Source organism: Neodiprion virginianus, chromosome 4 (genome assembly GCF_021901495.1).
Source record: "Neodiprion virginianus isolate iyNeoVirg1 chromosome 4, iyNeoVirg1.1, whole genome shotgun sequence".
Taxonomy (NCBI): domain Eukaryota; kingdom Metazoa; phylum Arthropoda; class Insecta; order Hymenoptera; family Diprionidae; genus Neodiprion; species Neodiprion virginianus.
In genome coordinates, this window is record NC_060880.1 from 25,884,835 (window position 1) to 25,899,857 (window position 15,023).

Genomic DNA, 15,023 nt, shown 5'->3' on the forward strand with positions numbered 1-15,023 from the left:
TATTCTAACATATGATCTCATCGTCAAGATCTAATCTTAAATACCCGAAGACCAATTAGTGCGGCGAAGAATCCGAAGCATCTTTAATCTGTCCGATGGTCAGGGTGGCTCTCGATGCTATCCGACGGATCAGACGATTCCCATCTGGATACGTGCAGCCTCAATTCGATTTCCGACAGTTTCTTTATCGCCTATCGACGCCAAGTTGTTACACATTTTTTAATATATTCAATCCATACGTAGGCAGGACGCTTAAATGATCGAGTCTAGGTGTTCTGATGGAAATTTTATTTAATATTTACTACGGAAGTAATGCTGGTAAAATGGGTAGGCACCGATACGATAATTGTTTAAATATTGTAGGAATGAAAATTTTTTGCTACAAGTAACTATATTTTTTCAATAACATATTTCCTGATAATTAATAAATAGCGACGTTAAATATGTGCGCTGCTTTTGTTGACTACATTTTTTTATTTTTTTTATACAGCAAGGCCGTAACGTCAATTTATCGTTGCAACAATATCAAATTATCACAATAGTTGGAAGAAAATAAAGTCCTGGTGAAAAATAATAGTAAGACGTGCTGGATTTGGTAAAACAACAACCTAGCTCGTAAATTCGATGCGATAAAATATTTCACATTTAACTAAAAAATTAATCATTTTTGAAAAGTCAGTTGTGGTATCACAGTCTCTTCGTAACTTCCTCCCTTCGGGGCTCTTGGAGTGGAGTTTTTAGTGATGAATCTGTTTGCAATAATTTAGATTTATGTTAGATATTGTTGGATCCTTACACAAGTATTCATAAAATATGACAATATTACATTTACGGGTGTGTCTATGGGTAAAATAATTGAAGTTATAAAGAAATTTGATTACAGCACAGACTAAAGACTAAATTGGCACAAAAATAAAGATTTTAAATTTTTCACTGGAAAATTGAATTGCTGATTTGACGCATGCCTATATAGGTAGAATACTTTTCTTGGCGAGAAATTTTTAAAATAGGGGGGGGGAAAGTATGGTTTTCACTGATTTTAGATAAAGCACGAAACAAAATTTATTGGATTATTGTATTACGAGCAATTACAGTCGATATTGCAATAGCGTTTGGCAACCCTGAAAAATGAGAGAGGAAAAAACGAATTATGTATCAAAAAGCTTTTCTCTAGTTCTCTAGAATATCAACTAGAATTCCATAATTGAGCTTTCTTTTTACCAAAGATGGCTTCGGCTTATCTCGTTGCGGAAACTCGTTTTCGCACTGGAATCACGCGAATCCCGCAAATCCGGAATGACCCAGCGACACAGAAACGCCATTACAATACCGTGCATGATGGTGTCACTGATTGCACGGAGTAGGAACCGCCGGTTTTGCGGTTTCAGAGACTCGCACCATGTTGCGAACCCATCCGGTTGAATTTATGTTACAATTATATCCTTCGCGTCCGGGATGCATCCTCGACGTCGCGTCGCGACTACCGCAGGATAATTGATAATCTTGTTATCCTCGCACATCGACCGTCGCCTGCCCCCTTCATTATTCTATTGATTATCTGTTTATTCGGATATCACACGTTGTTCCATAATTATCTGCAATTATGGAAGAGCCGCAGCTCGAATTTAAGGCCGGATCTCGGCGCATGATTTCATCATCTCGACGATGAATTTTATCGAATTATATGCCCACCGAATGTTGTGCCGATATACAATTATTGCCGCGGCTTGTCTGAATCAAACTTGATTGCTCGATGATCTGAATGATCGAAAATTATGCTCATGATATTGGTGATCGATCAGCGATCGTGAGAAAAGAAATAACATTGGATGTATCGGGGAACTTTAAATCTAGTACGGATTCGGTCTTGGGGTTGAAGGTATGAAATTCGGGTTAAATTGTTGTACAATTTTGAGAAATTGAAAAACTGCACCTTCGAATATAAACTCCAATTTCTGTGATGATTTTTTATTACACGCTTATTTTTATTCTGCATTGATATAGTCTTCAATGATTTATACTTCTCAGACGAAAAAAATCGACTCAGCAAAAGCATAAATTTTGTCAACGAAAATTGAAGCGATCACAGGACTTTCTAATAAGATTTAACTGGTGCACATAAAAATCATGCTTGACTGTGTGACCAGGAATTTTTTTTTTTTTCTATTACATTTTTGCGAGCAGGTCAAAGTTCGAACAGTTTGAAAAGTTCATGAATAATTTCGGACTTTTCGTAAGCTCGTCACGAGACAAATGTTGATACATGTTACAGATTCTGCAGACAAGAGTAGAAGTAAATTGGAAAATAAATGAAATAGCGTGTAATAAGTAAACGCGAAGGTCTCAGAACGATAAAAAAACTGATATTTTTAATTTACCGCGTTTCGTCATGATTCACAATTCCACGTGCTCGGTCCACGTTTTTTTCCTTGTAATTTACTCTGTCGCTTTGTCATACAGCATAGCAATTGATCACAACGCTGCCTGATCCAACATTCCAGCACCTCGGACTTATTGCACTAATGAATGCGAATTTATTATGAAACAAAGAGTACAAAGCGAGAAAAGACTTCGGAGTTCTTTATCCCCTTGGTGTCTCAGTTCACAGCAAAAAAAATTTCACGAATTTACTGAATACTGCGACAAAATATGGCAAGAGAAATTGCTTTGTTAATTTAACATAATTTTTTGTTCCAATCATATTTTTGCTAGATGAAATAACATTTTCTTGAATCAAAAACACATTTCTTTCGCAACATTTTATTGTCAGTATTTAGTAAATTCAACAAATCCTTTGTCTTTGTGATCCTTTCTCTGAAAGCAACAAAAAAATTTTGCAGCTCAAATGTTGTTTGTTTTATATATTTCAGAGTCGATGATTTGGTTCTGAACATTGACTTGGCTCCGACGTTCCTTGACATCGCTGGCGTCGACACTCCGTCTCAGATGGATGGTCGATCTTTCATGAAACTATTTCACAAGTAAGTCCCTGCCGATTAAACCTACCAATTTATTTGATAGCCATTACTATTGTAGCCCGAATTCCGTCCAACCTCGTGGTTTCCTCGTCTCGAAAATTTTTCAATCAACATCTGCAAACGAAATTTCGCTATTGCGCAATAAAATCAGAACAGATTCACATGGCTAGATGCGATTGTACACGTAATCATGCAAATGAAATATCTGCTATAAAAAAAGAAGAAGAAGAAGAACGTAAAACAAGCGCAGTAATGTTTTCCATTTGAAATTTTATACGCATAAGAAACGGCAAACGAAATGAGTAAAGTTGGATTTAATTTTTCACGATTACAGTTCAAGTTTTGAAGAAACATTTTTCCATCCCTCAGCGCAGTTTGACTTTATAAATGGTTTTCTGTATTATTAGTATCTGTTATTATACAGCTATAATTACCGTCAACTTTAAACTTTTACTATGTTATCGAAAATTTTCTCGACCGTTATGAATCATTCGAATTAAATTAAAATCACTGCGCAACTGAGACAAGTTCACGTCAATTTAATTTAGCAACTTTAAGGTTTCATCAGAATCTTGCCAACTATTTGCAAAAATTCAGGGCGTTCCGCGTGCTCCGCATAATTGATCTGGCAAAACTTATCGAATTTCCTTTGACGTCAACTGTAATGTAATTCGTGGTATAAACGTTTGCCGCATGTATCACTCATAGGAAATTAATTTTCTACACCTTGCAGAAACAATCGTAGGTTTAAGTAGGTATTATTGGACCTTCAGGCTTGATGAAACGTCTTTCACGTGATCGATCATGAAGTAATAATGCGGTTACATGAGACGGAAACTTCTAAATTTGCTAAAAAAAAATTACTTATTGCTGTCAGATTTCAGGGTCATTTTTATTATTTTTCCAACTGCCTAGATTATTTTATTTTTTATTATACCATAGATTATTCGACTGATTTCAATTACTGGTAGGATCGGGTTTGTTAGTTAAAAACAAAACTCTAATAATTTGAGCGAAATTGCATCATCTCTATTCTCTGCAAACAGATGAACTTTTTACAAAACTTTTCGATGCTTGCTAAGAATTGGAAACCCTGACATTCTGAATCAGGCTAACCTTGAAGCCTCGAGAAAATACAGGAGTTGGGTGAAATGAATTTTAGAACGCCGGAACCTTTGATCATACGATAAAAATTGATTTTTCCTCACATTCGAACTAGGGACGAGCGTATTCAGCGAGTGATTGCAAGGCTATTGCAGCACAAACTGTTCCCTCCCCAATTGTCAAATTTAGCTCGTATACGGACCGGAGTCTCTTTAAAACGAGACTCCACGTCTCTCGAAACGATAAAAATACACAGCATGGGACCTTCGGGCGACACCTTGTACAAGTGCACTTGAAAGTTAGTGTATATAATACACGAGCACGCGTGCATGCACACATGCCTTTTCCGGAATGCCTTTGTGGTCGGACAGAGAGTGAGGCGTGTGCGAAGGAAGGCCTTTGAAGCAGAGAAGTCGGAGATTATGCGAGCGAGTAACGGAGCTAATTTCGTCTTTGCTTCAATCCTTCTTTTTCTTCTCAATGCATCAGCAAGCACGGTCGAAGGTCGAAAATGAAGTGGCCGGACACATTCCTCATCGAATCATCCGGCCGACGGGAGACACCGGAATCAATCGCCGAGGCGAAGGCCCGGGATGCGAGACGCCATAATTCAACCACTGCCAAACCCCCGGAAACTACAGCCGAATACGAGGAAGTGACGGAACGGGAATCCGATGTCAGCGTCGAGCCTCGTGTCCTGGAGAACGACACAGGCAGTGATCAGGACATCTCGGAGGACGAGGACTTCGACGACTCTGGACCCGATGACGCCGGTGAGTTAAAGGCGAATGGGCATCGAAATATTTCGTTTTTTTCATTATTCCGTTACTGCAATTTCTTCCAAACTTTTTGCCCTAAGAAAAACTGAAAAATTCGTAAACTTGAGCTCAGGGGGATTGGAAAGGCTTTAATGGCTCGAAATGTGGTCAAAATTCAATTCGCCTTTAAAAACAGTTGTTTGTCACATTTTTGTCGACAAAAATCAATGTCATACGTAAAAAAAAAGCGCAATAATAAAATTTAACGATAAACGCGACTGAAACAATGTCGCTACTGTGTGATAGAAATGAATCTCAGCAAATTCGAATAGCGGAAGCTAAGATGTTAACTAATTGGGAAAGGTCTTTGGGTATAATTAGAACCTTCGCAATGGTTAAATCTTGGTCATTTCACTGATCCGATTTCAGTATTTTTGGTCTCGTTTTGCACAGCGTCTGAAAATATTTACGAAATCTTACACTGTAGTCTGGTCATGACGCAAAAATGTCGAACATCCGTTGTACCCTATTTGAACAAATCTGTTATCCACTTTTGAGATAACTATTCATGACATTTGTTTCAGGCGATCTCTGGTCATTTTTATGATGAAAAAAATTAGTCCAAAAACATTAAAACGAGATCAAAAGAGTTTTATCATTTCGAAGGTTCGAATGATGAAACCTTTTCTGAAATTGTACATATCTCAGCTTGTGTTATTCGTATTTTTTCAGGTTCATTTCACATACAAAGTAACGATTTTGTTTCATTCGTGTTCACTATCATTGGGATAAGTAACATTTCTGAAAAAAATTCCAACCATTTTCCCATCTTTTTGTAACTTTTCATCAAGACCGTAAAGTTCGATTCATCATTCATGTTGTAAAACATCTTTAAAAATCCCGGGAATCAAGAATCTGCGAATGAAAGTTAAAAAAAAAAAATCGGCGAATCGGCTGGTAGATTCGTTACAAGCATATCAGTCTTTCAGAAATTGTCGGACGTATTCAGTCACAGACTGCATACATCGTCAAAGTTTGAGCGCCTCCTCTATCAAATCGTGAGGAAACGCTACCCGCACAACGCAAAATTACAACGAAGCACAACACGCTTTATAGGGTGACAAAGTAGGTACACCCGAAACTTGACTATTGCGCCCGCATTATATTCGAAGCACAGCAAATTCCCAGCTTGTTAAATCGGCTTTAATTTCTATCCGGTTGAAATATGTACTAAGCCCAAGGCAAACTACTGGTTTTCTGGACCAGATAAGGGGATTTCGGCTAGGCTCGTGCGGTCGTTAAGGATTAACCCGAAGTGCAGGAGCTTATTTGTATACGGCAGAGTTTGAGGGCCGAAAGAACTACGAAGAGAGATCAACGAGAGTTACAGTTAATGAAAATGGTATATTCCAACTTCGGGTCCGATTCTCACTGAAGAACTATACCCAGTGCCAGTATAATACAGGCAGAAAAAATGTGGAATTTGTTCGAATGCAAAGCTCGTCATTACGTAAACATAGAATAAAGAGAGTTGAGAAAGAACCAGCTCAAATTGCGTTTCAATATTAAAAATTGTTGAATGAGAAGCCCACATTTTCGAGGTGAATGTTTTTAAAAATGGAATTTGCGAAATCTATCGAATTCCTCAACGAAACTGTAATTTTACTTCGACCGTTGATCCAGTTAAAGTGAAACTTAATAACTACGATACGTTATACCGATAAAAAGCTTTTATGGGTAGCCTAAGTAAACAACTGTATGGAAGCTACAGAATGTGTGAAGTTGAATGATGAAAATGTGGTTGTTCTCTTTAGGCCCGGATATTCAATTGGACAACCGCGTGCTTCCGGTCCTCTCACCCTTTCCTTCTAAGCACGAACGCCTGGCGATGGAATGCTCGCGCCCTGAGGTTCAAGCCGATTGTGTACCAGGACAGAAATGGCGTTGCGAACGAGAAGGGCGAAGGTGGAGACGCTACAAATGCAGGTACTCTCCGCCGCAGACTCAGAAGATCTCGAAGAAGTGCGCCTGCTTCACTCCCGACGGCGTCGTTTACACGAGACTCGAATCGAATGATTTCGATGGCCAGAAATACAGCCTTCGTCGGGAGCGTCGAGGCGGAATTTACGGAGACATTGACTACGTTTTCAGAAGAGGTGAGTTCTCTTGGCTCGTAACTATTCGGATCGGACGTGGCAATATGGCGCCGTTTATTCCTCAGTCAGAGGATTGTTTTCAGTCAATTATGCGAATATGAAAGTACAGACACCTTAGTGCAAGCTGTGATGCTTTAGTTTTTGCATGTAGAATTGGTATACTGCAAAAAGTATAACGAATGAGATATTTTAACATTAAATATGGAACAGTTGAAGTTGGAATAATATTTGCCACAAGATGTCACAGCGTTAGATTTTTATTCGCAATACAAGATGTCCCGTAACTATTGTGATTAGTAAGTTCCGTAAAGGTTTCGTGGATCAAAAATAGAGGTTATGAATTTATGTGGAATTTTTCTATCGCGCGTATTGTGTGGTGAAAAATACTCGGCTATTTATTCATCCTGGGCATACATTTTTCCTAGCCTCCGAGTTACTCGAAATTTGGATTTCGGGGGTTTTGGCCATAACTGGTTACGAATCTTGACTCAGAAAATTTAAGATAGAGCCGTTTTTAATTTTTTAATTCTCACCTCAGATGCGCAATCAACGTTTTCAAGAAATCAAATATAGACATCAAATTTAGTACAAAACAAGTAATTTCTTGCATTTTCGACCTTCATTTGAAATTACCAAATCTCGAATTCAAAATCGTAACAAGTTTTTTTTTACAGTCAATCGGAGGTGAAGGAAAATGTATACCCCAACTAGGTACCTAAATAACCACTTTTTTCATGTTTATCTTAGTCAATGTGCATGCACGATAGAGAAATTTCACTCGAGCTCCACTATCCTTACCTTCCATGCACAACACCGCTACGGGCTTACTATCCTCGAGCCACGGGACAATCAGTACAAACACAGACTTTCGTTTTTCATGTGCAATTTATCAAATTATTATTTATCTATTGCCTTGATCCCAGGGAAACGAGAAGTTGTTGATGAGGAAAACATTCGCAATGACGTTCGCCAGGAGTTTGACGATGAGAACTCGGTTGAAGAATACGACTTGGACGATCTTCGAGATCGCCGTGCGATCGACGACGAGGACGAAGACGATTTTTTCCCCGAAACGATGTTATTCGAGACGGAACATCCCGAGGATATAGCGGACTACTCGACGCTGAGGAATCGCCGATCGCTCAACAGCCTGGATCTGGAGACGAACGCAATCATTCGAACACCGTCTGAAGTCGCGGATCATCTCGAAGACCCGGCGAGGTTGGAAGGAATCGGTGCGAAGATTGTTTACTCCGAGAAAAACTTCGTTTACAATAAATTCAAAAACCAGTCCGGACACTCGAAGGGTCCAATCCGCTTCGAAGGATCGGTTGATCTCGATCCAGAAGACCTTGACCCCCTGTGGGACCAGCATTTCAATTCCATGTCACGTTACTCCCCGGGGCAATTCGAGACTGACTTGGATCAGTTAGTCAAAGGGAAACTCGACATTGACGATATTGTGCGCAGACATAACGTCATCAGATCCAAACGGAGCGTCAAGAAGAAGGACACCATCGATCACGTTACCAAGATAATGGAAAGCATCGAAGAAGAACTGGACGACTTGAAGGTGGGTTACGAATTATAAGACGCGTCATGAAATCGTTGGGAATTCCATATGGATATAGCTTTCTTTTATATTTCGTAAAGTTCTTGAACTCTGGATTCTTGGATGACTGATCGTGAACCAATTGTACAGTCATATTTGAAATATGTGTCGGTGTCTCAGGTTCGTTAGAAACTATCGCTTCGAAAACTCCCCAACTGTTTCCAGAAATCGCGGGTTGACCAATCGACAAAAGTGGACCAAGACTCGGTGCCCAGATGTCTGGTTTCTCCCAACGGTGGGGTAAATTGTAGCCAAGCCGTTTACGAGAATCCAGCAGAGTGGCGGACCTCGAGGCGTCAGATTGAGCAGCAGATCAGATCGATGAGGATTCAGCTGGAAACCTTGAAAGTGAGTGGATTCGCCATACGTTCACGCGAACGGAATATATACTGCTGGTTGTGAATATCCTGTGGTCAGTTGGCCACGGCTCATCCGGTTAGCCGTCGTTACCTGTATCTCCCTGTCTAACCACCGATCCGTAAACCAGTTACGTACATACCATCGTGTGTATCTACTGCATGCGTTCCGCGTAAGTACATATGTACATTTATCGAGGTGTTTCGTTTGGAAGGAATAGTTATTTTTCGATACCAAGTTGCAGATAGCAGGATGAAAATCCTCGCGGAAGGATATCTCTTAAATTCGATTTCAAAAGATCGAAGCTTTTCTGTCCACGTTAACATTCGAAAGGTGTGATTTTTGTCAAAACTTAAACGATGTGATAAAATAGTCATTTGAAATATCTTTCAAACCATTTTTATGTATCAAAATATTTGCCACAAATGAAACACCCTAATGTATGCGTATGTACAAATACGCGTGTGCAGATGTATGTAGATAAACCTAGCTCTGAATCATTTATCGTGCGAATCGGGCGTGCACCGATGCATCCCGGAATCAGATGAATTATGCATCTACTCTCATTGACCAAATCCTGGATCAGTGACTGCTGCATTCCGATCCCAGGCTAGCGGATCTGGTCCATCAAATTTCCATCCGCCAGTAACAAGTGCAGCGCATTTGGCTCCTCGCTGATAACTGTTGCCAATTTCTGCACCGATCGACTGAGACGACCCGGTCATCCCATAACGAACCTCCGGAGTGGGACCCGCATCCTGCGGTGTTTCTCCTCGATGCGGAACGCCGCTATTTATGGCGTTGTTAACGCCGAGCCAAATGCTGCATGCACTCCTAACAATTTCCAGAATCACCCTTTCGCGACCTTGCGTGCAAACTTGGCAGCTATTCTCGATTCCCACTGGCGCTCCTCGTCAGGTGACCTTCTTTTGTATCCGCAAGCTGCACGCGCGATTTAACGGTGTATGCTATTAATATATCATCAAACTTATCGGGAGACGCAATTTGCAGGTAGAAATTACGCTATTCCCGGAGTTCTTGTAATATTTAGTTACTTCAGTCGATTACTTCTACTAAAAATGTTCAAGTGTTCAATCATAAGAAGAATGAATGTTTTGAAAGAATTCAACGTCTAATTTATTGCATGATTTATCTTGTAAATATACCAGATCAAAAATCATGTAGAGTCAATACTAGTTAACTATACGATTTTTGATCTAGTATATCTGATGATTCGTACTTTTGTAATTTATTATGTTATTTCTTACATATTGTGTCAAATTTACGAGATAAATCGTGTAATAAATTACCCGCTGAATTCGTTCAAAAAATTTTGTGATTTAACACATGAACATTTTCTGTATGGTTCACAACTATGAGTAGGGTAAAATGTCGACGTTTTTTCGCAGGTAATATAAACCGAAATGAATGAAGTTTCCAATTCATAGAATATCGATAACCAAAACATAATTCAAAATCGTTAACAAGAGACTTCACTGCATTTGACAAAAGTGGTAATTGTTTATTCCTGAAAAGTTGACAAAGTTAGTTCCATGAATCTAACTGATTCTTTCGTATCTTTTTCGGCTCAACTTGCCACGCTGAAATTGTATAAATCAAGGTGCCAGTATCGAGGAAGATGAATGAAAGAAACGGCAATCGTCTTATCCTATTTAAATTATATATATATATAACACGTTCCTTCTTCGTCTCACGTCATTCCACAATGAAAAATTATAAAGAGGATTATAACGTAATGCCAAAATATCGCCAACTGCATAAGTTCGACGAACAACAAAACTTTTTTGTGAAAATACGTTAGAGCACCTGGTGTTTATAATTTCTTTCAAATATATTTTTGATTACTCAAAAGCTGTTTGATATAAATATCTGATTATCTCTATACGTCAGAGAGCGTTGAAAATTTTTCTTACCAAAGGAATGATACAAGATATAAAGAAGGATAATTTGATAACATCGCTGCTATTTCCAGCAAGTTCTTTAACACATTTCATCGTGTATTAAACCTAGATACAGGTCGTATGTTTAGGCGTATTTTGTGCTATACCAAAAATTACTTTGAAATAATTGCGGAAAAGCTTTTCACCGCAAAATGTACTACATTTAAGTATAATTTAGAATGGATAAGGCGATTTCCAAACGAAATGTGGTAGACACCCGCTATATTTCATCAATTAACAAAGAGATATAATATTTTGTTGTTTATAGTGGTGATAATAAACGCTCACTGCATCGTAGAGTAGAATAGCAAATTCAACCGTAGAATATAATCTAAGAATTCCTAATGAAACCAGATTGTTAATTAAAGTTTCAAAAGCCTAGAATTTCCGTAGCGTGGCCTTGCAGCTATTCCTGTACTTGTGCATTATAGGTATAACAGTTGTTTCGTTATCATTTCATGATCGTAATTCAAGCGTCTCGTGAGTAGGGTGAATTAAGTTACGTTGAACAGATTTCGCCAACATCCGCGTGCCGTAATTACGAGCCTGCAGAAAATAACTAGTGATATAGTTCAATTGTTTAGAAAATGAACAGAGTATCCAGAGTATCGCGTAGGGAGAATCAAAGCCATCACGAAATTCGAGACTACGCACTTTGTGCCAATTACCATTAGTATATTAATAACGTGGCATAAGTAAAATCTTATAAGATCTATCAGATTATGAAAAAAGTTGATCATGACCATGATATATTTCAATAAATAAACCGTAATATTTAAATTCTGGAATCCTATCTTCCTCTTGGAATCCATAATGGGCAGCAGTGATTTTCGGTTGTGATTTACAGCCTCTCACTGATCAACGATAGGTAATTTAAATAACGAATATCAATTCGTCTTCAAGGAAATTCGGCGTCATTTGATGAATATGCGACCGCACATCGCCGATGATGACGAAGATGCCGAGGAACCAGGCGGTGCTCGTAAATTCCACAAGCAGCATCATCAAAAACTTCACCTTAATCGTCACCACAGAAAATACGAGAAAATTACACCAAATACGTCGCCCACCAGCACAACAGAAGCCAGTGCAAAGACTCCCATGAGTACAATCGGAGCCCATTCAACGTCGACGAAGGAATCGCCGAAGACTCTCGCGTCCCAGGAAACTACGTCCCCGCTCTTACCGACAACTACAGAAGTCCCGAAGCTCGTTCAGGAGGAAGGGCTTCCGTCGACCGCAGAAGTCCAGCAGCGAGCAACAAACGGGACATTTTCCCGAGGAAGGAAAGGCCCGCGAAGACCGAAGGTGCAGAAGGACGTTGGGGAGAACATGAACGACACCGACGAGGAACGGGCTAACCATCGACGCAGAAAGGTTCATCATCACAAGAAAAACAGCACCATTCTGACCAACAGCGTTCACGTGGATGTTGCCGGCGTCAACTTACCGGAAACAATCGAAACCACGGTGCAACAGGAAGTCACGCCACTCCACAGACACGGTCATCGGCAAAAACACATTTCCATCGGTGTTTCGACCCCTACGACGTCGACCCTTTCCCCGACGGATAAGTTCTACGACGTCGAAGCCCCCTTGGTTCTCGAAGATACCGACGCCTCGATGGAGGAAGAACGAAACCACTCTGAGGATCACGCGGGCGTCACCTTCGCACCTGAGACTCGGCACACGGAACCCTCGTCATCAACCATTCCTCCAACGACCCACGCAATCCTTCGGCCTACGTCGAAAAATCCTCCCCACGCAAGGGGGCAAATCAGTCTTACGACAACGACGACTCCGAGGACATTCAGACCATTGAAGAACAGGACGACCGGGAGTCTCGGACCCGCCAGGATCGACGTGACAATCCTTGAACCACCCGACCGCAAGTACAAGCAAGGTGAGGACCTCTTTTTATTACGTCTAATATTTTGATGGATTTGAGAAACAATCTTACTTGTTTCTTTTTGCAGTATGTGCACATACGTATACCCAAGTGATTTTTTCCGGTTAAGATCTCGGCCATTTGAATTTCGTTGAAGATGCTATTTTATTAAACTTCAGCAGCTTCTTTTCACTTCCGTGAATTTGTTGCAAAAAGAAACGAGTGTGGTTGACTCTTAAGGTATAAGGGTGAGCAGAAAAGAGGAGAAAGAAGAGAAACGAGTAAATAATATTATATTCATGTTGTTCTCCAGGCATTACTACAACAAACAAAAACGGGCGACTTCCACCGATGCTGAACAATCCATTGGAAGCAAGGCACAAGTGTTACTGCGAACCTGACTTGTATCCAAAACGGGATGAGAAAGAAGTTGCGAAAGAAGAGCGAAGAAAATTGAAGGAAGAACGACTCAGGAAGAAGGAACGCAAGCTTAGGAAGAAGGCGAAACTTGAGAAGGAGTGTTTGAGCGAGAAAATGAACTGCTTTGAACACGACAACGATCACTGGCGAACGGCACCCATGTGGACCTCGGGGCCATTCTGTTTCTGCATGAACGCAAACAACAATACCTACTCGTGCGTCCGTACGATAAACGTCACCCACAATTTCCTCTACTGCGAATTTACCACAGGACTGGTAACTTTTTACAATTTAAGAGTTGGTAAGAATTTTTGGCTTGTTTTACAACGCTCAACCTAAAGTAAAATACATCACAGTCACAGTGATCGTGAACGGTGAAAACTATTTTTATATGTCTAAGCAATATGGCGCCGAGAACTTGGTGATCGGAACATATTGTTTCAGGTCAATTATGGGAATATATAAGAGTACAGATAACTCAGTGCAAGCTGTGAGGCTTTAGTTATCTCACAATGAATTGATATACTGTAAAAAATACTATGGAAGAGGTCTTTTAAAATTAAATATGGGAGAGTTGTTAGAGTAATAAATTTTTTTCCCACCACTTATTACAGCGCCATATTTTTATTACCAATATCTTTTACAGACCCGTTCGAACAGTGGAATAGAATTTCAACACTGACATCTGCGGAGAGGTCTTACCTTCATGACCAATTAGAACATCTGAAAGGTTGCCGAGGGACGCGTGATTGCACGGTGGGTAGCGCTAAGGATAACGTTCCACAAACGCAGCAGCATCAGAGATATGCCAGTAAAAGAAAATACAGCAATGCTTTTGGTAAGAAGTACATTTCAAAGCCACGTTCCGGTAAATAATTACCTTAGTTTATTCGATATTTTTTATGGTTTAGCTGCAGACATATTTGTGCCATCAGCGTTACAAATTATCCGGGAAAGTGAGTTGGGCGGTCACCTTAACAAAAAACGCAAAAAGTTACCAAAGTGAGTTCATTTATTTAATAAAAAATATTTTTTACTACCACTACAATTTCCTATGTCGAAGTAGATTTAATTTGTGTGAAATAAAAAAAAATTCAGCTGAATACATTAGAATCCAATTTAACGGAACTGAAAAAAAAAAAAAAAACAATTCCGTTTCAGCCCGTGGAAAAGACGCAGCAGAAGTTGGCAAAGCGGATGGCGGCACCACGAAGAATTAGCAACAATAAATTTGCGGCGTCATCGGCATCAATACTAGTTCCAGTGTGAATTAATTCCTGTATTTTGTCTCATTTCTTCAGTCTCTGTATCCAACCATTCGGGCAAAGACATTTCTTTATTCCACTATTGCCTGACGACGATAAATTCATACAGCTGTGTAATGATTATAGTATAGTTTAGCGAATGGTTCGGTCGAAACAGTCCTAGTTTTGCAAAATTTTTTGGGGCCATGGATCCACCCAATTTTACTTGCCGCATACGTGATTTATGGTTGGATAAATAACGTTTAATTCAGTTAATCGCTACTCAGACGGTAAATTATAAACGTTTACACAATATACAATGCTCAATAGATCCATAGCAAAAACGTAAGTTACACATTTGCATTGTATTTGCATTGTAATTGCATTGCATTGCATTGTAAAACAATAGAGTCATGAAAGTATGAAATACGCATTGATTTGGTAGCAAACTAAGAATCCGTTTGATGCGGTAATACGTACGCTGTTATGAATTTTAATTAATGAATTATGTTAACGAATTACGTCCGAATGATACGACAGTGATA

The 15,023-nt window shown here is 39.6% G+C and overlaps 1 protein-coding gene across 2 annotated transcripts in view; it reads left to right on the forward strand.

The window, feature by feature from the left end:
- Positions 1-14,843, forward strand: part of LOC124303515 (extracellular sulfatase SULF-1 homolog) — an 85,788-nt gene extending 70,945 nt beyond the window's left edge. The window contains exons 7-16 of one of the 2 annotated variants that reach the window (XM_046760796.1): positions 2,871-2,981; positions 4,572-4,855; positions 6,655-6,996; positions 7,920-8,569; positions 8,774-8,956; positions 11,830-12,829; positions 13,128-13,535; positions 13,881-14,072; positions 14,146-14,236; positions 14,396-14,843. In XM_046760796.1, the coding sequence (XP_046616752.1) occupies positions 2,871-2,981; positions 4,572-4,855; positions 6,655-6,996; positions 7,920-8,569; positions 8,774-8,956; positions 11,830-12,829; positions 13,128-13,535; positions 13,881-14,072; positions 14,146-14,236; positions 14,396-14,492 (3,358 nt within the window). In that variant the 3' untranslated portion in view covers positions 14,493-14,843. The remainder of the gene's footprint in view (positions 1-2,870; positions 2,982-4,571; positions 4,856-6,654; positions 6,997-7,919; positions 8,570-8,773; positions 8,957-11,829; positions 12,830-13,127; positions 13,536-13,880; positions 14,073-14,145; positions 14,237-14,395) is intronic. The other variant, XM_046760798.1, reaches the window with a different exon arrangement.
- Positions 14,844-15,023: the final 180 nt, after the last annotated feature.